The sequence below is a fragment of the Pipistrellus kuhlii genome, unplaced genomic scaffold (genome assembly GCF_014108245.1).
Source record: "Pipistrellus kuhlii isolate mPipKuh1 unplaced genomic scaffold, mPipKuh1.p scaffold_m20_p_6, whole genome shotgun sequence".
NCBI lineage: Eukaryota > Metazoa > Chordata > Mammalia > Chiroptera > Vespertilionidae > Pipistrellus > Pipistrellus kuhlii.
In genome coordinates this window covers 52,910,330-52,934,938 of record NW_023425562.1, presented here as the reverse complement: position 1 = coordinate 52,934,938, position 24,609 = coordinate 52,910,330, and the positions used below count along the sequence as shown (strand labels likewise).

Here is a 24,609-nt window from a genome sequence, read left to right as displayed (position 1 = left end):
GGTGCAGCTACTATGTATGGCTGATCCTCAGAACAGTATAGTAGTTCCTCAAAAAGTTAAAAATAGAATTACCATATGAATTAGCAATTCCAATCTGAGTATATATCCAAAAGAATTGAAATCAGGTCTTGAAGAGATATTTGTATAACCATGTTCATAGCAGCATTATTCACAGGAGCCAAGAGGTAGAAGCAATTCGTATTCGGTCATAGATGAATACTTCTATGTTATGTATCTTTAACCACAATCTTATTTTTAAAAGCACTAAATGGGGAGTCAAAAGACAAAGGTTTGGAGTTCTTTCTCATGTTTTGATTTTTCCTCTTTAAATAGAATAATGAAGCCTGCCCAGCTTCTGTTTTTTTATGTGAGGATCAAAGAGAAAAGATAGCAACAATAAAAAACTTTTAAGATAATTTTTTGAGGATTGTTTTTTCAGTATTCCAGTGTCTCTGATATTTTTAAATATTCATTATATGTTTTGCGTCTTATTTTGTAACAAAATACTTTTAAAGATGCCTTAGCAATAACCTGTTACCACTTCAAAGGATATATGTGTGCTGAACTCTTTCAATTTGAACTGCTCACCTTATAATTTGGTCCCAGGAAAGCAGCAAGTACAGTCCTTTTTGAGGACTATTGATGACCTAAGATTTTAATTACTGATGTGGTTTAGCATTAATTGAGGTAATACAAGCTCAGGATTTTCGTGTGAGCGTAAGAAAGCTGACCACAACTTGGTAGAATAAGTGGAAGAATTAACATTTGCTGAGTATGTACTAAGAGTCAGGTCCTACAGCAGATGTGTTGTATGCATTATCTCTTTTAATCCTCACAACAGTCTTGTCAGGTTAATAATATTAACTCATTTTATAAACAGGGACATGAAGCTCAAAGAGGTTAAGTCACCCACGATCACACAATGAATGACGGAGACGGAATTCGAGTCCAGGTCTGTGTGATTCTGAAGCTCATACTCTTTCTATTCTCTTACACTGTCTCTCAAAATGTATTTGACTCTGCTTATTGGTAATAGAGTTAATGATAAATGATATATATATAGATGTATATTTATACATTTGTATCAATTAATCTTACTTGGTCATTACAAATAAGATAGGCTGTGTAGGGATGAGTATCACTACATTTATAATAAACATAAAGTCAGAACATTTAACTTACATGACATCAACCAACCAAGAAAATAGTAGAACTTGAAAACAGGTACTGCAATTCTCTGACCTAGGCTGTTTCCACATAATCTTCATGAATTTTGTGGTTCTGATACTTTTTTTTTTTTTAATCTTCACCCGAGGATATTTTTCCATTGATTTTTAGGGAGAGGGAAAGATTGAAATATTGATGTGAGAAAAACACATCAATTGGTTCATTCATTCAACCCAACATGGCCCTGGCTATTGCTGGCTTAAGTTTTTCAAAATGTAAATGTATATTATTTTTCTGGCATAAGGAAAATAAATAAATTCTCATTAAAAATGAAACAATGTGCCCTAACCAGTTTGGCTCAGTAGATAGAGTGTCGGCCTGCGGGACTCGATTCCAGTCAAAGGAATGTACCTTGGTTGCAGGCACATCCCCAGTAGGAGGTGTGCAGGAGGCAGCTGATCAATGTTTCTCTCCAATCGATATTTCTAACTCTCTATCCCTTTCCCTTCCTCTATGTAAAAAATCAATAATATATATATTTTAAAAAAAGAAAGAAACAATGCATAAATAAAAAATGCAAGCCATCCAAAATTTTTTTTTAATATATTTTTATTGATTTCAAAGAGGAAGGGAGAGGGAGAGAGAGATAGAAACATCAATGATGACAATCACTGATCAGCTGCCTCCTGTACACCCCATACTGGGGGGATCGAGCCCACAACTAGGGCATGTGCTCTTGACTGAAATTAAGCCTGGGACCCTTTAGTCCGCAGGCCAACAATTTATTCACTGAGGCAGACCAGCTAGGGCCCAAATTTTTATTTTTACAAACACACACACACACACACACACACACGTTTTTACAAGACTGTAATAGCTGAAGTGTCCTACTTCCGCAAAGGTAAGTATAGCAGAGAGAGAAAAGATGGGGCAAGAAGGTGTGACCAGAAAGTCTAGTGAAGAGTGCTGGGGAGTGAAATTCCTCTTTTAGTGAGGTTGAAAGAATGGAGTAAAACAGAAAGAGTTTAGGAGAGTTAACTACTATTGGGTTCTGTTTTGTTCTTAAAAGTAGGTGGCAGCCCAGCCAGCATGGCTCAATGGTTGAGCATTGATCTATGAACCAGGAGGCCACAATTCAATTCCTGGTCAGGGCACATAACTGGGTTGTGGGCTCTATCCCCAGTGTGAGTCATGCAGAAGGCAGCCAATCAATGATTCTCTCTCATCACTGATGTTCCTATCTTGGTCTCCCTTCCTCTCTGAAATCAATAAAAAAAAAATATTTTTTATAAAGGAGGAGGCAGCCCTGACTGGTTTTTTAGTGGTTATAGCCTTGGCCTCTGAACCAAAGGGTCTCAGGTTCAATTTCCAGTCAAGGGCACATACCTGGGGTGCAGGCAGGAGGCAAACAACCAATGTGTCTCTCTCACATCAATGTTTCTCTGTCTCTTCCCCCTCCCTTCCACTCTCTCTACAAAATCAATGGAAAAAAATATCTTTGAGTGAGGATTAACAACAAGAACAAAAATCAATGGGAAAAAAATACCCTCAGGTTAGGATTAACAACAAAAATAAATACTTTACAGATGCTCCAGATGGTTTTTTAAAAAGCTTTTATTATGAAAAATATCAATGCTATACAATAAATAAACTAGTGTCATGAATCTCACTGTACCCATCACACAGCTTTAACAACCCATGTTTTCTTCTGTATTTACTATTATAGCCCCTACCACTGGATTATCCTATATAATAAAGAGCTGATATCCAAATGGTTGTCATGCCCTCACACCCGCATGCCACAACATCTCAGACACTCAATAATGGGAGAGAGGAATGGGGACCAGCCAGGCTGTGGCCCAGGAGAGGGACAAGCCACCCACCCTGCGGTCCCAGGCGCCAGCGCCTGTGGCTGCCACCCAGGAGAGGGACAAGCCACCAGCCCCATGGTCCCTGCCCACAGTTCGCTGTGGCCAGCCCGGGTGAAGCTGGCTCAGGTTGGGTTTCTGGGGCCGGCCAGAGGGAGTGAAGTCTGAGTCCTAGGTGCCTGCGATCGGTTGGAGGAGGGAATCTGGGTCCCAGGTGTGTGGCGAGGCAGAGGTAGTTAGAGGCGATCAGTTGTGGTGACCAGGCTGGTGGGGGAGCATTTAGGGGCGATCAGTTAGGCAGAGGTGGTTAGGGATAATCAGGCAGGCTGACAGATGAGTGGTTAGGAACCAGTGGTTCCAGATTTCGAGAGGCAATTTTGACATCCCCTGAGGGGTCCCGGATTGGAGAGGAGCAGGCTGGACTGATGGAATGCCCGCCCCCCCATGCACAAATTTCATGCACTGCATCTCTAGTTATTAAATAAGTTCTATTATTTATTTTTATTATTTATCATATTGTTTCATCTGTAAATATTTTGGTATTTATTGCTAAGTAATAAAAAACATAATCATAAACTATTATCATGCTAAATAATTCTTGTTTACACTAAAGATATGTCTACTTCAAATCATTGAAAAATTATGAGGTTATGTCCCCATTTCCATTTAAGCTTCCAAAACCTTATATCTCATTGATATATAATTTCCCCAAAGGTCCAAGATGTGTTTACACAAAGGCAGATAGGGGATTTGAATCATAAGTGGATATTGAATTTTGTTTAATTTTTTTGTATACATGTTGACATGGTTATATATATAGTTTTGAGTTACATTAATAAAGTTTCTAAGGTTGAACCATTCCTGTGATAAAATCCTAAGTTATAAAATTGAATTTGATTTGTTAAATTTATTTGGGATTTTTGTGACTATTCATGGATGAGCTTGACCTGTAAATGTTTTTCTTCTCTTACTGTCCTTGTTGGATTTTAGCTTCAAGGGTATGTCAGTCTCATAAACTGGCATTATTTATCATTTCAACAGCTTTTTTTCACCATTGGTTTTTGAACTTTCCTATTTTCTTCCTGTTTCAGTATATTCCTTAATAGTTCTTTCAGCAAGAGTGTTCTGGTGGTAAATGTTCTAAGTCTCTGTAGGTGCTTAAATAAATTTATTCTGCTTTTACTCATAATTATAGTTTATCTACTGGTAGTTACAGACTTATGTCACCTTGTTCAGGAAACCCTCTAGACTTCACAAGTTCTGAATATAATTTTATGTTAATTTCTCAGTTAAACATTCCTGAACAATATAGATAATATGAATTTGAATGGCTAATTTAGTGCATGCTTGAAGTTTTTCTACTATACCTATCTATATACTAGAGGCCTGGTATACAAAATTCGTGCATGGGAGCGGTCCCTAGGCCTGGCCGATGATCGAAGTATGAACGTCTGGCATTGAAGTGCAGGTCCCAGCTGACTTCTGGGTCCTGGGCAGCACCTGGCCCCCTAGGCCCCTGAGCGCCCTCCTCCGCCTGAGTCACGGCACCCAAGTCTCCACACAGGGATGCAGTGAGCACAACCAGACACCACAGCCTGCCCAGTGGTGCCACATGGAAGCCAGGTGGGCAGCACAGTCTCTCCTGGCTGGCTTCACAGACTAGCTCCTGCACAAACTCATGGGGAGCCCAATCAGCCCCTGTGGTTCTGGCAACTGCGGCTCGGCTCACCTAGAAGAGGTAGTATGGGTGCGGGGCGGGCTCCTGGTGGGTGCCTGGCACCTAACCACGAGGGCTTCCCTGATGCATGAGCCCTGGCGTCCAGGGGAAGGTAGTAGGGGGTGCGAGTGAGCTCAGCAGACACCCTGATTCTCACTGCTCCTCTGTCCCCGTCACCCCGTCCCCAAGTAGTGGGCGAGAGGTTGTAGCATGTTGCTGATGCCCAACATGTTCCGTGCCACCCCCTGGTGGTCAACACAGGTCAGTGGTTGAACTCCAGTCTCCCAGTCGAACTCCTGGTCAAACGACTGCCCAAGGGGACAATTTGCATGTTAGGCTTTTATTATATAGGATATAAAAGCCTAAGCTACTAAACGACGGGTCAATCAGTTGCTATGATGTGTACTGACCACCAGGGGACAGACGTTCAACGCAGGGGATGAACATATGCTAAGTCCTGAAGGCAGGAATGAACAGAGCATTTGGGAAATGGGGGACGCTTGGATTGGTATTATACAATAGTTAATGTTGGGGAACAATAGATTAGGCAGAGACAAATGATAGCATGGCTGCTAAGATGCCAAAGTGAGGCTTTAAGAATTGATCAGATAGACCAGTGGTTGGCAAACTATAGTAAGATGGTGAGCCAAATATGAGCCACCTTCTGTTTTTGTAAATAAAGTTTTCTTGGAACACAGCCATGTCCATTTCTTTACATATCTCTATGGCTGCTTTCTGGCAAAGACAGTTACCACAGAGATCTTATGGCTTACAAAGCCTTTACAGAAAGTTTGTTGGTCCCTGAGATAGTCAAGACTTGTTGAAAGGGGCATTTTAGAGAAAGGCTTTGATTCAATCAATTTAATTTAAGACTGTAAGCTAAAACTGATAAAAGATTTTGGGTGTTTCCAGAAACTCACACCAAAATGATGAAATTTTAGGTCAAAGAATAGGTAAATATAAAACTCTCTGATAAGGACAAGAATTAAAATTTTATTTAAGACCATTTTTAAAAAATCTCTTATATTTACAGCTTCTTAAATAAGGCTCCAAGACAGGTTTAGAAAACTTTAATTGAAATTTTTTCCTAGTTTGCAGACAGTGTGCCTTAAGGAATAATTTAGGTTGAAATTATATTGTCTTGCTTTAACACTTCTTGCACCATTATTTTGGTTTTCCCCCTGCTGGTATTCTTTTGTTTATGAGTCTTTCACAAACCAGTTGGGGCCAATTATCTTCTGTGCAATTAAAGCCAAATAGTTTGTGCTCTTTAATGCAGCTATTTCTCATTAATCTTGGGCATTTTTTATGACACTGTTTTCCCTCCTAACTAAAGCTCTCTCATTCTGTGATGGGGTTTCTGCAAATTAACATTCCCAGTAAACTTTTTGTAGGATTCAAACTTTTTCTGAATCATATTTTCTCCCCTGTGTTGTCAGCTGAAGTGCTCCCTAAGATTTAATAAAGTGTTATTTTTGTATTCATTTTTTATTTCACCCATGAACATTCAGCAGAAAAAATAAGTAAGGTATAGCTAGGAAGTTGTATCTAGAAAATAAAAATGTAATGTTTAAGATGATGACAAAACATTCCCCTTAAAAAGTTACTTTCACTTTTTGTCATATATGCTCCAAATTTCCACATTTTCAAATCAATTAACATTTATTGAAATCTTACAAGATGCATGGCAATGGAGATTGAAAGAAATATAAAAGAGGGGGGAGGGGCTAGAAGAGGTCAAGGGAGGAAAAGGGGTTATATGTAATGTTTCAACAATAAAGTATTACAATCTTTTTTAAGATTTAATTTTTAAAAAGCAAAAAACAAAGGTATAAGACTTGCTTCTTGCCTTCTTTTAGTTCTTAAACTTTTAGTCTCAGGACCTCTTTATACTCTTCATAATTTGAAGATCCCAAAGAGTTTTTGTTTATGTAATTTTTATCTAGTAATATTTACCATATTAGAAATTGAGAATGGGAAACTATTTAAATATTTATTTATTTAAAAATAACAAAAATATGCCTCTGACAACATTAATACTATAGTGTTATGAAAACTATACTTTAAAATCAAAGAGTTGTGGAAAATGGCCAAAATCAGGATGACTACAGTTTTTCAGGTTTTTAAAACCTATGTCTCTTTCAGTATGTTGAATTCTTTTTTAAACTACACATTATTTCCTTTAAAATCCTCCTGCTTGAGAACCTCTGCAGCAAAAGAATAAACTGTAACAGTTTATTTATGTGATGCATTCACAAGGGCAAGAACGCATCTTAAGGAGATATTTTTATAGCTCGTGTAAACAGAGAAACATCAACATGATGACTTTACATTTTGCATACCATGGCTATCTTGCAAAACTTGGAATATGAATTTTAAGATCCATTTAGAAGGCAGACTTTGTAAATATACTTAGTTTAACAAGAAGTTTTCTTTCCCAGTAATAGAAGGCAGCCGATAGATGGTTCTCTTTCATCATTGATGTTTCTCTCTCTCTCCCTCTTCCTTTCTCTCTGAAATCAATAAAAATATATTAAAATGAAAGATCACCTGTTTAAAAAAAAAAAAAAAAAAGAGCTCCAGGAAGAGGCAATAGGCCAAATTATGGTAGAGACCCACATTGTAATTTCCAAGATCCAAATTATAATTTCCAGCCTCAGACTGGGGAGTGCTTTAAGTAAACAACAAATGTAGGCTCTCCCATCTTTGGTGTAGATCCTAGATTAACTGGCCTACATGGAGCTGGTACTTCCATATTTCAATTCCCCAGTGCTGGCTTATTTAGGCTTCCCATTTTCTGATTTCCGGAAGAAATCTGAAGAACCAATAAGAGAATTACCCCAAGACCACATATGACCTTTGAATATATTGGAATAATATAAGAGAGTTCCCTTGATTATTAATTTCATTTGCATAGATTTTTACTTTTTAGTATTTTGTGATGACCCACGTCTGCATGGTTCAGGGTTCGGGCTCTGGAGAAGGGCCACATGCAAATGACAGAGACGAGGCAAGAAATAATAATTTGGAAATTGGGGGCCAGGTGGGAGCCCAATGCAAGAAGAAGGGCCTGTGCTCAGGCCTTGCCATCCTTTTATTCAGTTTGGGATACACCTATAGCCCTTAGGCAGGCAATTCCAGTAACAGTAAGGATTTACATGGCTATCTGGTTGAGAAGGTGCTTCAGCTACCATTGTCTCGACTAAACAGTCGGTAAGGAGCTCTGACCTTTGCCAGGGCTCAAGTGTCACCAGCATTTTGGGCTCCTTGTCCAGACCTCTCTGCTAATGAAGACAATAGGCGGCTTCCCACAGTATTTCATTAAAATATAATTATTTTAGCACCCCCTTAAATTTTGCACTCAAGATTCATGCCTTCCTCTCTAGCTGGTATGGCTCAATTTGTCAGGCATCATCTCACCCGCTAAAAGTTTGCTTGTTCAATTCCCAGTTAGGGCACATGCTCCAGAAACTCAATCCCCAATAGGTGGTGTGCAGAAGGCAGCCAATGGATGTTTCACTCTCACATCAATGTTTCTCTCCCTTCCCCTCTCCCTCCCTCCCTCTCTCTCTCTCTCTCTCGCTCTCTCTCTCTCTCTCTCTCTCTCTCTCTCTCGCTCTTTCTTTCCTCTCTCTCTCTCTTTTAATAAAAAAGTAGATTTTTTAAAATTTATTCCAGAAAGGAAAGGAGAGGAAGAGAGAGATGGAAACATCAACGATGAGAGAATCATTGACTGGCTGCCTCCTGCATGCTCCCTACTGGGGATCAAGCCTGCAACCCCAGCATGTGCCCTGACTGGGAATCAAGCCCTGACCTCCTGGTTCATACTCAACCACTGAACCACACTGAATGGGCTCCCTTCTTTCTCTCTCTGAAAAAATCGATAAAAATTTTAAAAAATAAAAATAAAAAGATGCATGCCTTCCTTGTCTCACCCTAGTCCCTGGGTGGCTTCCCCTGCCTTAGTTACCCAGAAATCCTGTGGTTTGCAAGGGGTGGGGAATGACCTGGGGCTCACTGCGTGAGACCATTGGAGGAATGAAAGCATCTCAGCTTGACCTTGGGTGAGTGTTAGGGGCTTTCCATCCTGGTCTAGCACATCTCCCAAACCCTCAGCTGGACTGTATTAAGGCCACACCGATGAGTACAGTGAAACTTCTGGGCATCAAGCCAAGAATCCTTTGATATTTGTCACAGATGGGGAGAATTTGTTAACATACCACTATTAATCAGGGATCATATGAAGATCCAAGAATTTCACTAAAATCTAGGTGATTCTGATTTTGCTAAATGCACATTCATTAGCATGTCCCATGATAACACCAGTCCTACACCACTTCATTACACCTGGGTTTCTGGCCTCATGTGTAGTCATTTCCTCAAGAACATTTTACTTTCATCACAGGGAACAATTTGGTCTGCTAGCTGTTTTCCAAGCTTAGCAAGTACTTTCATGTCTTTTATATTAAGCATGTCAAACTCAAAGGCTAACAGGGACCAAGTAAACAAGATTTAAGTTTATGTGGGCCACAAAAAAATAAAAGCTTCACCGAAACCAGTTTGGCTCAGTGGATAGAGCGTCGGCCTGTGGATTGAAAGGTCCCAGGTTCGATTCTGGTCAAGGGCATGTACCTTGGTTGCGGGCACATCCCCAGTAGGGGGTGTACAAGAGGCAGTTGATCGGTGATTCTCTCTCATCAGTGTTTCTAACTCTCTATCCCTCTGTCTTCCACTCTGTAAAAAATCAATAAAATATATTTTTTTAAAAAGCTTCAATTTTCATAGGACGTAGGTTTATTTCAATAGAGACATGCTGAATACAAATGGCTGAAATAAATGAATAATCATTAAAATAATAGAACATTTTAATAAAAATTAATATTTTTCTTGAGCATTAACAGTCACTGAATAACTGCATAATTAATAAGTGCAATGCAAATAAGCCTATTTTTCTTGTTTTATCAAAGTGAAATATTTCCTGTTATACACAACAAACAAATAAGACTAATGACATAGCAATCAGCTAAAATAGTCCCTGCTAGTATTAATGGAGAGAAATGGTGTGCCTGCGTGTAAAATGCATAAGGGAAATAAATATAACACGAGTATAGTCATTAGTTGCATAGTCATGCAACAGTCATTAGTTGTAGTTCATTATTAATAACTAGAGGTCCAGTGCACAAAATTTGTGCATGGGAGCGGGGAGTCCCTCAACCCGGCCTGCATCCTTTCCTAATCTGGGACTGATAGCTCCTAACTACTCACCTGCTTACCTGCTTGATCGCCCCTAACCCTCTGCTTGCCTGCCTGATTGCCCCTAACCCCTCTGCTTGCCTGCCTGATCGCCCCTAACCACCTCTGCCTACCTGCCTGATCGCCCCTAACTGCTCCCCTACTGGCCTGATCACTCCTAATTGGTCCCCTGCTAGCCTGATTGCCCCTGCCTCACTCCACACCTGGGACCCAGGATTCCCTCCCTCTGGCCGGCTGCAGACACTCAGGACCTGGGCCAGCTTCGCCTGGGTCAGATGCAACCAGAATCAGGAGACCACAGAAGGGCAGCTTCACCCGGACCACAACCACAGGTGCCTAGACCACAGGGTGGACGGCTTGTCCCTTTCCTGGGCCCCAGCCACAGCCACAGCCACTGGCGCCTGGGACCACGGGGTGGGCAGCTTGTCCCTCTCCTGGGCTACAGGCGCAGTTGCAGCCGCTGGGGCCCAGACTGTAGGACGTGCAGCTTGTCCCTCTCCCGGGCCGCAGCCTGGCTGGTCCCCATTTCTCTCTCCCCAATGTTGAGTGTCTGAGCCATTATGGCATGATGGTGAGAGAGCATGATGACCATTTGCATATTAACTCTTTATTATATAGGATTATGTATAACAGGATATTGTAAAAATTAAGTTATGAAATTTTAATTAAAATGTTTCTTACATATCATTATATTGGCTGGGTTGCAAAAATATTCATTGTGGGCTGCATGCAGCCCACGGACTGCAAGTTTGACATGGTTGCTCTATGCCTTAGCTCATGCTGTTTCCTTGCCTGGAATATGCTCCCTCTCCACCTGATGAACTCTTTACTTATCTTCAAGACCAAAATTAAATGCCTTTTCCTCTGTAGTTTCCCTGACATGTTCCCCTTATTGAAATCCACCAACACTCCTCATAGTCTTTGCCCCCTTGTTACACAGGTGTTTTTTGTTTGTTTGTTTTTTAATATATTTTATTGATTTTTCACGGAGAGGAAGGGAGAGGGATAGAGAAACATCGATGAGAGAGAATCATCGACCAGCTGCCTCCTGCACACCCCCTATCGGGGATGTGCCCGCAACCAATGTACATGCCCTTGACCGGAATCGAACCTGGGACCTTTCGTCCAAAGACCGACGCTCTATCCACTGAGCCAAACCGGTTTTTCAGCTACACGGCTGTTTTTTATGTCTCCTTTTCAGATGGTGAACTCAGTGAATGGCTTGAAAACTCAGGAGAGAACAACTCCTAACTTTACTTCCTCTCCCCATCCTCTTCAACCTCTGACTTTATTCATCTGCGTCTCCAAGCTCTTAACATAATGCTGGGCACATGTAAGTACTTAACAAAGGTTTGTTGAATATGATGAATGCTGGAAGGTATCAAACAAAATGTGTTTTGTTTTGTTTTTTAAATTTCACTTATTTCCACTTCACAGAAGATTTTGGTTACTGGTCTCAATTTTCTCTCCTGATTATTTTTCTTTCTGGCCTTATGCATTCCATTCCAATTTTACCTAGCTCTCTTTGGCTAGTTTTCCCAACCCTAACACTCCACTCATATATCCTCTCATTCAGCATTTATTTATTGAACACTCAGTGTCCTCTGGCTCTGTTATAGGCATTGAGGGTATAACAGTGAACAAGATAGATGAGATGTTTTCATGGAAATTACGTTATGGTTGGATAACCAAAACAAGTAAGCAAACAAAATAATTTCAAGTAGTAATAAATTCTCAGAAGAGAGTAAAGTGATATGATAGGGAGTGAGGTGGGAATCCCATGAAAGAGTTTGTCGGGAAAGCCTTTCTAAGGAGGAGACATTTGAAATCTGGAGAACGAGAAAGAGATGGCCATATGGGGATCTGCTAAAAAAAAAAAAAAAAAAAAAAAAAAAAAAAAAAAAAAAAAAAAACGTTTTTCAAGTCAGCACATGCACAGGCCCAGAGACAAAATCAAATGACTGAATATTATGCTTTATATAAGTAAATAAGATGATAAAGATTTTTCTTAGTTGTCATCATCCCTTCAGCCCTTTCCTAGAAAAGTAGCATTGATTCCTTCTGAGAAGTGATTGACTTCCTCCAGCCTTCACCTTGCCTACCACTCAAATCTCAGAATTTTCTTCTGTTGACTCTCACTGAAGTTTACCTGGCTACAGACATCTTGGTGACTGAAACACCAATCTCTGAGATTAGAAGCTTTGTGTAGTCCTTTATGTCAGGCAATACTTCCTTCCCCTATCTCTTTTAGAAGGACTAGATCCTGGTCTCCCATCTCTAGGGAAGGGTCATCTCACAGGGAGACACAGATGGAAATCCAGGGATAGAATGGAGGGGAAAGCCAATTCTTTGGACAGGTGTCAACCTGGAGTCTGCCTCTATAAATCCCACCTTACAGTCATTCTTATTACCCTTCTACTGAGCGTTGCTTTCTACTGAGCTTGCTCCCCACGGGGCTTCAATGTCCTGCTGGTGAGAGTCCAAAAAAGCTAGCTTCCTCTCTTAGTTGCCAGAATAGCTGCTTAAAGAGTCAGAGGGAAGAAAAAAACATCCTAGCTGGTTTGGCTCAGTGGACAGAGCTTCGGCCTGTGAACTGAAGGGTCCCAGGTTCACCTTCGTTCAAGGGCACATTCCTGGGTTGCAGGCTCGATCCCCAATAGGGGGAGTGCAAAAAACAGCCGATCAATGATTCTTTCTCATCATTGATGTTTCTATCTCTCCCTCTTCCTATCCCTTCCTCTCTGAAATCAATAAAAATATGTTTAAAGGGAAAAAAGAGGCTGGAGGACTTCCTGCCACTGAGACATGAAAAGCTCTCAGTAAGCCAGGAACCAGAATCAAAATCATATGGTTTGCTTTGTAGTAAAGATCACAGGGCCTGAAAAATTAGAAGGAGAAAGGCCAACTAGGGGACAAGCTTTTTAGACCCTCCCGCCTAAAGGGCCTTCTGTCCCTAGACTGCTGGCCCACTGGGACTCTCCTCTGGCTCAGACTGCTGAGGTTCAAACCTGGAAGAATGAGATTACCTACTCCCTGAGATACCAGGGTCCCTTCTGACCAGATGCCCCCCAAATGAAAACTGTTCCTATTTATTAGTACTCTTTTCTCTCATGAACTGGCAAACCCCACATCTTAGAGATATTGAGCAAGGAGCCCTTTATATTTGTTTACTCTGGATCTAAATAGATGCGATATTTGTTTACTCTGGATCTAAATAGATGCGAGTTCTCTATGAAGGAGTTTTTATTTTTTCCAAGTTACTTCTGAGGTAGAATCTTCACAAGAATTAAAAAGAAATGCAACCGAAACCGGTTTGGCTCAGTGGATAGAGCGTCAGCCTGTGGATTGAAGGGTCCCAGGTTCGATTCCGGTCAAGGGCATGTACCTTGGTTGCGGGCACATCCCCAGCGGGGAGTGTGCAAGAGGCAGCTGATCGATGTTTCTAACTCTCTATTTATCTCTCTTCCTCTCTGTAAAAAACTCAATAAAATATATATATACTTTTTTAAAAATAAATGCATACTGATGACCCCGTTTACATGTACCCAGTGTGGCAAGCCTAGACTTGGATCTGCTTGGGGACTTTAAATGCCGGGGCTTGTATTAGTTCCAGTGGGTTCCTATCCTTACTAATACATGAGTAGGTACTTTTTATGGACAAGTTTGAGGAGGAGATGCTGCATGCTCACACCTGGGATAGCCACCTGAGAAAAGGTGGATTCCTAATTCTCACCATATACTACTGCCTCCCTGCCCTCCAACCCCAATCCACCACTTCAGTGGCTCCATATAAAAGGCAGCATTTTGGGGAGAAGATTTATGTCCAAATGTCTTCAGGTCTATGCAGAAGAGTTTGGAGCAGATGCCTTTGCTTTACAGCCCAGGCAAACACATAAATGGGAGAGACATTCCAGGCAGCCCTTTGCTATGAGAAGTGGGGAGAGCCTCCATGCCTCAGAGTTGAGAGCCTGCTCCATAAAACTCTCCCTTGAACTGTACACCCAGGGCAGGTCTGCAATATTCTGAGTCATTAAAGAAAAAGGGCAAAGGCGAAAAATAAGACAAATACAGGTGTGTGTGTGTGTTTTTTTTTTTTTTTTTACTTCTACACTTATTTTCTTGCATACGAAGGAAAATAACAGGTCTAATAAAGAGGATGACTATCCTTCTAGGCTGTTGTTGCAGGTGAATGTTTAAAAGGTTGTGGATGATCAGTGATTTGAGAGTGGGACTTTATGTTAAGATTCCCAAAGTTGTATGACCACCCTCCCTACTTCCCAAACCCGCTAGCTTGCTCTACTATATGCTAAGGTTAGAGCATGGAGCAAGCTCCTGAAGCCTTTGGCTCCACACAGGTTCCTCAGTTCTAGCCATCGAAGATTCAGCCCTGGTTCTATTATAGAAGCATCAACCATGCCCTCACAGGAGATTTTAAAAAGCTGGAGTCAAACCTTTACTCATCTCCTGATGTTACTTCTCATTGTCCTTCAAGAACTGCCCTCAGAACTCAAGGGATTGGCTGTTTGGGTAAGTTCAGTGGGGGACTTGCCACTTACACTTCATCCCTGTAAGTCACAAAAATAGGGATAAATCACATTTCAGATAAGCTTATAAGAGTGTATTAGACTCTGCTAGATTAGCCAGATTGTTTTTGAAATTTTTGACCAAAATAAGTTATATTTTTATATGTCTCATGTATTTTTGTGTAAGACCCATCTTATTTAAGTTTTATAATAATACTATACTTTGAAAGGGAAAGTATGAGAATCATTATTATATAGGTGAGAAAAGCAATTAAATGACTTTTCCAAACTTATTTAGTTCTGTTGTTACCAGAATCAAGACTAGGATATTGATGATCTAACTTCCAGTTAATTGCTTTTTCCACCATTCCACTCTAAGAACAAATATCCTACAAAAAGTTGTAGTAAGACGGGGACACTTGACAATAATAGAACCCCTTCCTTGGGCTTTCATTATAATTGTGAAGTCTTCCTCTCTCAAAGCAGAGCCCTCTTTGCCACAATGTGCTCCCCCAGGTTCATATGCACTTCATGCGCATGGAGCCCCACCAAGCACTTTATATACTACTAGAGGCCCGATGCACGAAAATTTGTGCAAGAGTAGGCTTTCCTTCCCCTGGCTGCTGGCACTGTCTTCCCTCTGGCGCCTGTGACCCTGTCTGCCCTCCTCCGGCCACCTGCAGGCACACTGGATCCGGCTGGCTATCCTCTGGTCCCAGCTTCCTCAGGAAGGATGTCCGGTCTACTTAGCATATTACCCTTTTATTATTATAGATTACCTCAATTCATTCCCCAGTATCTCCATTGAGGATATTACTTACCCACAATACTGATAAAGAAACTGAAGCTCAGCCCGTGGCTTAGTGTTTAAGCATCAACCTATAACCAGGAGGTCACAGTTCGATTCCTGGTCAGGGCACATGTCCCAGTGTGGGTCATGCAGGAGGCAGCCAATAAATGATTCTCTCTCATCATTGGCATTTCTAGCTCTCCCTTTCCCTTCTTCTCTGAAATCAATTATATATATAACTGAAGCTCAGTGAAGGCAGATAAATTAGCTTAAAATCCAAGATCCAATCCTAGTTGGTTTGCTCAGTGGATAGAGCATCAGCCTATGGACTGCTGAAAAGTTGTGGGTTCAATTCCAGTCAAGGGCATATGCATGGGCTGCAGGCTTGATCCCCAGTAGGGGGCATGCAAGAGGTAGCCGATCAATGATTCTCTCTCAACATTGATGTTTCTATCTCTCTCTCCCTCTGTCTTCCTCTCTGAATTCAATAAATATATATTGGAAAAAATAAAAATAAATCCCAGAGTGTGCTGTTGGAGCTGAAACCAGGTATTCTAATACTCTGGTCCTTTTTCTGCTGTACTCTAGGGATCCAGAAATATTAGCTATAACAGGAATCAAACATTGTAGGAAGTGGTTATAGGGTTAAGTCTCGGATTGACCTGCTGGCAAAGTCGCAAACAAGTCCCAGCTTGTAGGGCACAGTCCTCTAAGCATAATTAAGCTTGATCTTGTAACTGCTCCCTAGATCTTTCCTGGGTAGCTAGTAGGCTGTGGGAGGGGCAGCAAGTGCTACCAAAATAAGTGAAACTTATAACAACATTGTAGATTACCTTGTTTGTCCCTGACTATAAATAAAGCCTCAACCTTGCAGTCTGGATCTGCTCTGTGGCCTCAGCCAGGCACAGAACATCTACCTAGACCCAGCTTTTTCTCTTTGTCAATCATTTCTCCATCCTTTGTCACCTCCGCTCAGGCTCGCCAAACCCTTCATTGTGCTGGCACAGCACAAAACATAGATCTCCTAATGATGAAAATGTATCCATAGAGGCCGATTCTAAGGCTAGGGCACTATGCAATACAATAGAGAGGCCCAATTTTTCCAGAGGGACCATACCCTTCCCACTGGGTATCCATACAGAAACATGTGAGCATACTTACATGTCATATACTGCCTCACCTACCCCTGCCAGAATATAGGTCACAGATTTCAAGATCCCCAAGGACCACCAGGGAGCCGAGTCTGATGCAAAAGCCAAGAGCCTTTATTCAAGCTCGAGCTCGGTCTCTCTGCCTCTACTGACACAGCAGCAGGATGCAAAGAGGCCCGAGTTCTGAAAGTACAGCTTCTTTATAGGGCTTAGGGTTGGGTGGTGGGGTGAAGGCCAGGGTCCAGTTACACAGGTGGCTGGATGTGGTTAGCTTATTTGGCCTTCTGCATTCCTAAGGGTGGGTTAGGCAACTGGAACTCTTTTGTAAAAAAAACTGCTGTTTAAAAAATGTTTGCTTTCTAGCCTGCTTTAGCCTGTTTGAAGATAAACTCAACTATATGACCTTGTAGACCAGAGACTAGATTTGCCCATAATCTCAATGCCATGCCAGGTGCATTTTTCAATTGAATAGAACTGTGTTGTTTTCAAGGCCAGCATCGAGATAACCACTAAGTGTACATAGGGTTGGCTCTTCAACAGAAAGGAAAGTTCTGCTTATAGCCTTGCTTTGCCCTTTCATAGCATCTTGACAACCTATTTAAACCAATTTGCATTAACTTGTAGCAAAGTATCATTCCCTGACATGTTGAGTCATTGAGTCTCCACAGACTTTTGAAAGGGAACCATTAATCAAAACATTCAAGAACCAGAGGGTCCCAGAGAAGTATGTATTAATTCCATCCAGATGTTGGGATTGTTTTTTTTTTTTCCTTTGTTCATTCCGTGCCCCCCTCCCCCCGCCCCAAATCACATTCAAAGAGAGAACAAGTTATTTTCATCTTATCAATCAAACAAGATGGAAAGAACTTTGCTTCCTTTATTCTTGGTCTGGTCTTCATCAAAGGATCAAGAGGGCTGGGCTACCAGCATCTGGGTCTTCAGGAAGTTAGCTGAATTATCACAGGATACTTGACACATATGACTGAATTTTCTGAATTGGTAAATGGTGTTGTAAGTATCTCAGCAAAATCCAAGTTCATTTTAATTTACAGTTTCCACACTGTTTACCTGCAGTGTAGGCAACCCATCTGTTTTGAAATCCAAGAAACTATGGCTGTGCAAATTGGTCCAACAAACAGCTGAATGTGCACGTTGCTCTGGTAGAGAGGGAAAGACCAATCTAACCATAAGTACATTTTATATCATGGCATCTGAGCAGCCTAGATGGCCCGGAAGCTTTGTTGTGCTGTGTGGCTATCAAATAGGTCATTCGATAACTCACAAAACTCCTCTCCAGCAGCACAGGCTTTCCTGAGGTGAACTCCTGCTGTGGAGCGAGGATGAGGAAAAGCAGATCTTTTTAAACTGCAGCTACAATTGGCAATCCCCTTCCTTACGCCACTCCTGAGCTTCTGACGTTCCTCCCTTCAAAAAGATGTGCTTTGCAAGGCTCACTTTTTAATCTGGCCTGATGAATCTCAAGATTTTTGCTCCTTAAATTGCTTGAGCAGAACAAAAGATTTTGCTTTATTTACACCTACTTACTAGATCAAATAAACAAGCCAGCAAACAAACAAAAAGCCCACTTTTTAATTTTATTTTTCCCATCACCATTTATCTCCTCTGTGCCCTTTTCCACCTCCACCCATCCTCTCCACCCCACAGTCACCATACTATTGTTCATGTCCATGAGTTTTCTCCCTCTCTCTCTCTCGCTCTCTCTCTTGCTCTTGCTCTCGCTCTCTTTCTTTTTTGGTTAATCCCTCTCCCCATCCCCTCCCTCCCTTCCCTCAGCCCCCACCCCCAGAGCTGTCTGCCTGCTCTATCTGAGTCTGTCTCTATTTTGCTTGGTAGTTCAGTTCATTAAATTCCACATATGAGTGAAATCATATGGCACTTGTCTTTATTTTTCAATTATAGTTGACAAAAAAGAAAAACACACACATACTTTTGAGGTGTTTTTTGTTGAATCCCCGTAACTTCTCTGAAACATGTTTCTTTGATACTTTTACGTTTTGGTTGAAATCCACAGTGGAAAATATGTTTCATGGGAGGGGGGGTAGAATCACCCAACACACTTCTGTGTCTTGCATGTGACTCAGCCCACAGAACAATTGGGAGAACCTTTCAGACCCACTAGAGATCTCCGGATTCCATAGGAGAACCATTGATCTAAAAACATCTTGATTTCAGAATCTTTCTTCTGATCTGGAATTATGTTATCGACCACAGAGAGCGGCTACTTACAATTCGTGGGAGAGGGCCCTGTGTGGTGAGAGGTGAGCCCAGTGTGGGAAGAAGAAATCGCTTTCTCTTTCTCGGTGGGTGTTTTGCTACAGTATGACATTTATGCTTCGTATGCTGTCTGTGGCTCAATTTCTTCTCCTTCACCTTCTCTTCCTCATCCTTCTTCTTCCTCTCTCCTCCTCATCTTCTATTTTTTGTTTAGTTGCTTCTTCTATTGTAACAGTCTCCCCAAGCCCCCAGTGCTTAGATGATTTTTGCCTGGTACATTCTGCTAATTGGAATTTCGGAATCACAGTTTCTTATTTGATTGCAGAATTTTCCTAAGTATTTAACCACCTAAATTATTGTAAAAGCAGCTGGACCTTAACCATGCCTTGTAGAGAAGGCTGCAGGTCTGCACCCTTCACTGTACCAGAATGCGGAGCTCTGTTGAAATACGTGGAGGAAAGTAGAACCTTAGTGGAGGGAGCAGCCATGTTACAATGAGTGGACAACAGGGACGATATGAAGAGCAAGTTTAGGGATTAATGCAACCGTATCCTGGAAGCATGAAGTGACAGATCTCCCAGCTGAGCCCCTAAGAATGAGATAGTTCGTCTGGCAGACTGCTGTGAACATTTTTTTAAAAACTGACTCGCATTGAAGGTAGGGAGTGGATCTGTGTCTCCTCTGCTACTAATAAAACAACATGGATCTCATTACGGATCGGGAACTAACACTGGTAACTTCTCTTTGGGCACAGCCCTCTGTAGAAGGCCCTATGCAATTGTAATTACCAGGAATGGGGATGGGGGCCATTATAGACTTTTGATTTGGTCACTTAAACATCCTGTCAGACAGATGTAGAAAGGAGACTGACCCTAACCTCAAAAGAAGTAAATCGTAGGTTGAAGTATTTAGTTTCCTTCCCTGTCAGGCTGAGGCTTTGAAAAACAGACGTGTGGGTCTCAGAAACCAAATGCCAGTTTGCCTTGCTTTGGAGCTCTGCAAATTCAAGAATATAAGGAAATGTATAACCCAAATTGAGACAGTTACTTTTTTTTAAGGTGTTTTTAAGAAGACTTAGCTTGAAACAAAAGTACTAGATTCAAAATATTGTAAACCGAAATTTGAATCTTATTTAAAAGATGAAAGGGCTCTGGCCTGTTTGGCTCAGTGGATAGAGTGTTGGCCCAAGGACTGAAGGGTTCTGGGTTCGATTCCCAGTCAAAAGCATATACCTTCGTTGCAGGCTTAACCCGGAGGCAACCAATTGATGTGTCTCTCTCACACTGATGCTTTTCTCTCCTCCTCCACTCTCTCTAAAAATTCATGGAAAAATATCCTCGGGTGAGGATTAACAAAACAAAACAAAGAGATGAAAGGATGCAAAGTGTGACTCTACTCACTTGTTTAGAAACAGTCATTACATACAGGATTCTAGGCATTATGTGTTTCCCTCTTCCTTGGTTAGGTCTGCTCTCAAGGGCCCTGAGCAGGCCTCTTTCAATACACAGTCAGTGATGGGGCTTTTAGAAGGTGGAGATGTTCGTTTAAAATGGGTCTTTAGTTCCTGTAGTTGCATTTGCTTCCAGGAAATGTACCCGGTGATGACTGACTAGATATCTGCTTTCTCAGTTCAGCTGTGAAATAAATAAATAAATAAAACAGCTGACGAATTGGGAGCTCATGAGTTTTCAGCAATAAGGAGTTAAAGTAGAAGAAGAAAAAAAAAACAAAAAAAAACGTGTGTTGGCTGGTGTCTGAGGTGGCTCTGAACGATGGTGACTGGATAAGACACCGGGGAGTGGTCAGAGGCTGGGAGAAGGAGTATTCCTGGGTCTGTTCTATCCAAACACTGTTGAATCAAGAAACAGATCTGGAACCACCGAGGTAAAAAAGTAAATCTTTTTTATGTATTTACTTTTTATTTTTTAAATATATTTTTATTGATTTTAGAGAGTAAGGGAGAGGGAGGGAGAGAGTTAGAAACACCAACGATGAGAGAGAATCATTGATCAGCTGCCTCCTGCTGGGGATTGAGCCTGCAACCCAGGCATGTGCCCTGGACTGGAATCAAACTCGGGACCCTCAGTCTGCATGCCAACGCTCTATCCACTGAGCCAAACCAGCTAGGGCTAGATATTTTTTATTTTTTAATGTAAGCATTTATAACTATACATTTCCCTATTGACACTGCTTTTGCTGCTTCCCATAAGTGTTTGTATGTGATTTTTTTTGTTTTCATTTGTTTCTAAGTATTTTGTTAATTTCCCTTGTTGCTTCTTCTTTGATCCATTGGTTGTTTAAGTGTATTGTTTAATTTCTAGCTGTTGTTTTTATTTTCTAGTTTTACTTATATTATTGATTCTTAAAAATATGCCTTTATTGTTGAAAGTATTACAAATGTCCCCTTATTTGTTTTTAACTTCATCCCATTGTGATTGGAAGAGTTTGATATCTATCTTTCTACATTTCTTGATACTTAATTTGTATCCTAACATATGATCTATTCTGGAAAGTGTCCCATGAGCACTTGAGAAGAATGTCTATACTCTTTTTTGTGAAGAGTATTTTCTGTATGTCTGTAAGATCTCATTGGTTTACAGTAGTTCCCCTTAACTGCAGTTTTGCTTTCCATGGTTTCAGTTACACAGAGCAAACTACAATCCACAAATATTAAATGGAAGATTCCAGAAATAAACAATTTCTAAGTTTTAAATTGCACACTGCTCTGAGTATCATGATGGAATCTTACACCATCCTGTTCTGTCCCACCAGGTCCATGAATCTCTTTGTTCAGTATATCCACAAAGGAGGATAAGGTCCTTTCTGCCCACTCTGGTTCCTGCAAGCTATGTGAAAGCTCCTCCAGGAACAGGAGAATAGCTGCCACAGGTAGCTGCTACTGCATAAAAGCCAAAATTAGCAGCAATTTTCTGTCCAAGACTTTCCTTGGAAGTTGTAACCTTCAGTAGACTCCAGAGTTCTTACATAGTTGCATTAGACAGATTCTTTCAGTGCAGATGTTGTGTAGGTGGGGAGGCATATTCCTTGTGCTTATTACTCCACCATCTTCATGGAGTTATCCTGTAGGAGTTTTTTGTATGTTGTGAATACAAATCTTTTGCCACATGAATGTATTGGAGTATTTTTCCCCCAGTCTGTTGCTTAGTTATTCATTTTCAAAACGATTATTCTTTTCATGAGCAAAATTTTCTTCAAGTTCAATATTTCACTTCTTATTTTTATGATTAGTACATTTTACGTTATGCCTAAAAACTTTGACTACGCTATGGTTGCAAATATATTTTTTAGAAGCTTTATGGTTCTTTTACATTTAGGTCTGTGATCCATCTTGAATTAATTTTTGTATATGGAGTGCAGTAAGGGTCAGAATTCTCTTCCCAATGACCTATCCAGTTGTTTCAGCACAAGTTGTTAAATAGACTTTCCTTTCCCTATTGAATTGATTTGGTGTCTTGGTTGATAATCAATTGACTATATATGCCTGGGTTTACTTCTGGACTCAATTTTGTTTATTAATCTAATTCTATCTACTTCTATTTTAAGCCTGATGTAATTATAAACTAAATCTTGAACTCAGAAATATAAATACTCTGACTTTGGTTTTTTTTTAAATATAACTTTGATTATACTAGGTCCTAGATCCTTTGCATTTCCATATAAATTTTAGAACCACATTATCAATTTCTTTAAAAAAGAAAACTTGCTAAATTACAGTTGATTTGAGGTTCTATATGATGTTATTTCCCTTTAGAGAGGGATTACTTTTGTTTCTATCAACTAGAAAGGTTAGGGGCTGAATACCTTTATTTAATAAATGTCTCAGGAATTCAAAGCTGGGGCCTGGCCAGTGTGGCTCAATTGGTTGAGCGTCATCCCATGCACTGAGAGGTCGCTTGGATTTCTGGTCAGAGCACTGATGCCCAGGTATGGGCTTGATCACCAGAAAGGGGTATGTAGGAGGCAGCCAATTAATGTTTCTCTTTCTCATTGATGTTTCTCTCTCTCCCTCTTTCTTTCTCTCTAAAAAAAATCAATAAAATATGTTTTTAAAAATTCAAAGCTAGGTTTTAGTATTTATCAGAGCTGGTCAATTACCCTTATCATAGGGTGAAATTCATCACAGTGCCAATAGAAAACCTGGGATGTTTACCAGAACATTCTCCTTTTCAGGCTCTTTACTATAATTTTTGTGTTGCCATCCAAAGCTGGGAAATTGCTAAAAGCTCTTTCACCTTCTCAACACTGCCTTTGTTTTTGGATTCAATAAGTATCTTTAGGAAAAAGTTTTCCCAAACATCAGGTTCACCTTCCTTGGCTTCCTTTTTCTTCCAGATCTTAGGCCAGCAAATTCTCATTGCTTTGGGTAGCTTTTTTTATGCCTTCAAATTGATGTTTAAGAATATAATAATTATCTACATTTTCCAATTGTTCTCAGCAAAAAGTTTATCTGAATAGCCCAATTATTCAGCCTTTGCTGTAGATGGAACTCTCTGACATACACTTTTTAAATATAAGTTAAAATGAACTTTGTTTTGTAAAATATTTTCAGGCTTTTCTAATTATTCTGAAAATAATTGGAAATTATTTAGAGGAACTGAAATTGCTAGCCTGGAGGTTGGCTTTAGCATTATTAGTGGGGAAATTACCACAGACCTTCAGACCAACATGAAACGGGCCACAGACAGAATGTGATGTTTGGAGCTGCTCACCAAAGCTACTTGATGTGCCTTATAAAAGGGGAGAAAATATTCCTTTGCTCATTATATTTATCCAGCTCCACTGAGGCAAAGTGGCATTACCCATTCATCATTTTTCCATTATTGTGCTATAGCAGCGTGTGGGTTTTATAGCTGGATAACACTGGAGAGCACTCCTCCTATTTGCTTTTAGATGTTCATAGTGGAATCTGCTCGCCCTTGCTCAGTGGTCGGCAAACTCATTAGTCAACAGAGCCAAATATCAACAGTACAACGATTAAAATTTCTTTTGAGAGCCAAATTTTTTAAACTTAAACTTCTTATAACGCCACTTCCTCAAAATAGACTGGCCCAGGCTGTGATATTTTTTGGAAGAGCCACACTCAAGGGGCCAAAGAGCCGCATGTGGCTCACGAGCCGCAGTTTGCCAAACACTGCTCTAGCTTAATCCCGGGAACTTCTTGCTATGCTGTCATTTAACAGGTGAAATCAGGTTGGTGGAGGTGAAAGCAGCAAGAGGAGAATGTGCCCTAATTGGCAATTTTAACTTAAATCTCTGAAATTTCTCAAATAAAATGTAATGATAGCTGGAAGCCTATGGCTCAGGTACACAGATGTGTGCACATAAGCAACCATATAGACATCCATACACATTCCTAAGCACATCCATATCACACACTCAAATAGTGTGAAGCCTAACCTTAGGCTAAACTAGATAATATCAAATAATCCACTGGATACTGTGTGGAAAGGTGTGACTTCTTAAGGACAGGATCAGAAAGCAAGAGCTAACTTTGGTTGATGCCTATTATGTGCCAAGTATATTCAGGGATGGTCAAAAGTAGGTTTATAGTTGTGAGTATGCAAAACACAGAATTTATTCTTGTATTATTTATTTATTAATTACTGTATTATTTGTCATCTTCTATAAACCGACTTTTCTCCACTCTGTACATATATTTTATTAATCCTTATAATAATCTTACAGAATCTTACTGTTATCTTCATTTTTAAATGTAACTCAATAGAGTTGGGGGGGGGGGGTGTCAAGGAAGCAGAAAGAAATGACTCCTGAACGACTATGGGAGTGGCACAATGAATGATCTGAAACACTTAGCAAGGGACACTGACAGTATATGTGATCTGAACAGAATGTTATAGGTTATGTGGCACTATAGAAAGCCAAT

General features: G+C 40.5%; 1 protein-coding gene and 1 long non-coding RNA gene across 3 annotated transcripts in view; both read left to right on the top strand.

The window, feature by feature from the left end:
- LOC118708407 (agouti signaling protein) overlaps positions 1–24,609 on the top strand; it is a 66,167-nt gene that overhangs the window by 8,394 nt on the left and 33,164 nt on the right. For both annotated transcript variants that reach the window (XM_045574614.1, XM_036419799.2), the window contains one exon: positions 881–952. In XM_045574614.1, coding sequence (XP_045430570.1) covers positions 927–952 — 26 coding nt within the window. In that variant the 5' untranslated portion in view covers positions 881–926. The remainder of the gene's footprint in view (positions 1–880; positions 953–24,609) is intronic.
- Positions 17,109–22,238, top strand: LOC123651539. Its single transcript, XR_006740322.1, has 3 exons — positions 17,109–17,193; positions 18,663–18,748; positions 21,477–22,238. It is a non-coding gene; the product is annotated as an uncharacterized LOC123651539 (long non-coding RNA).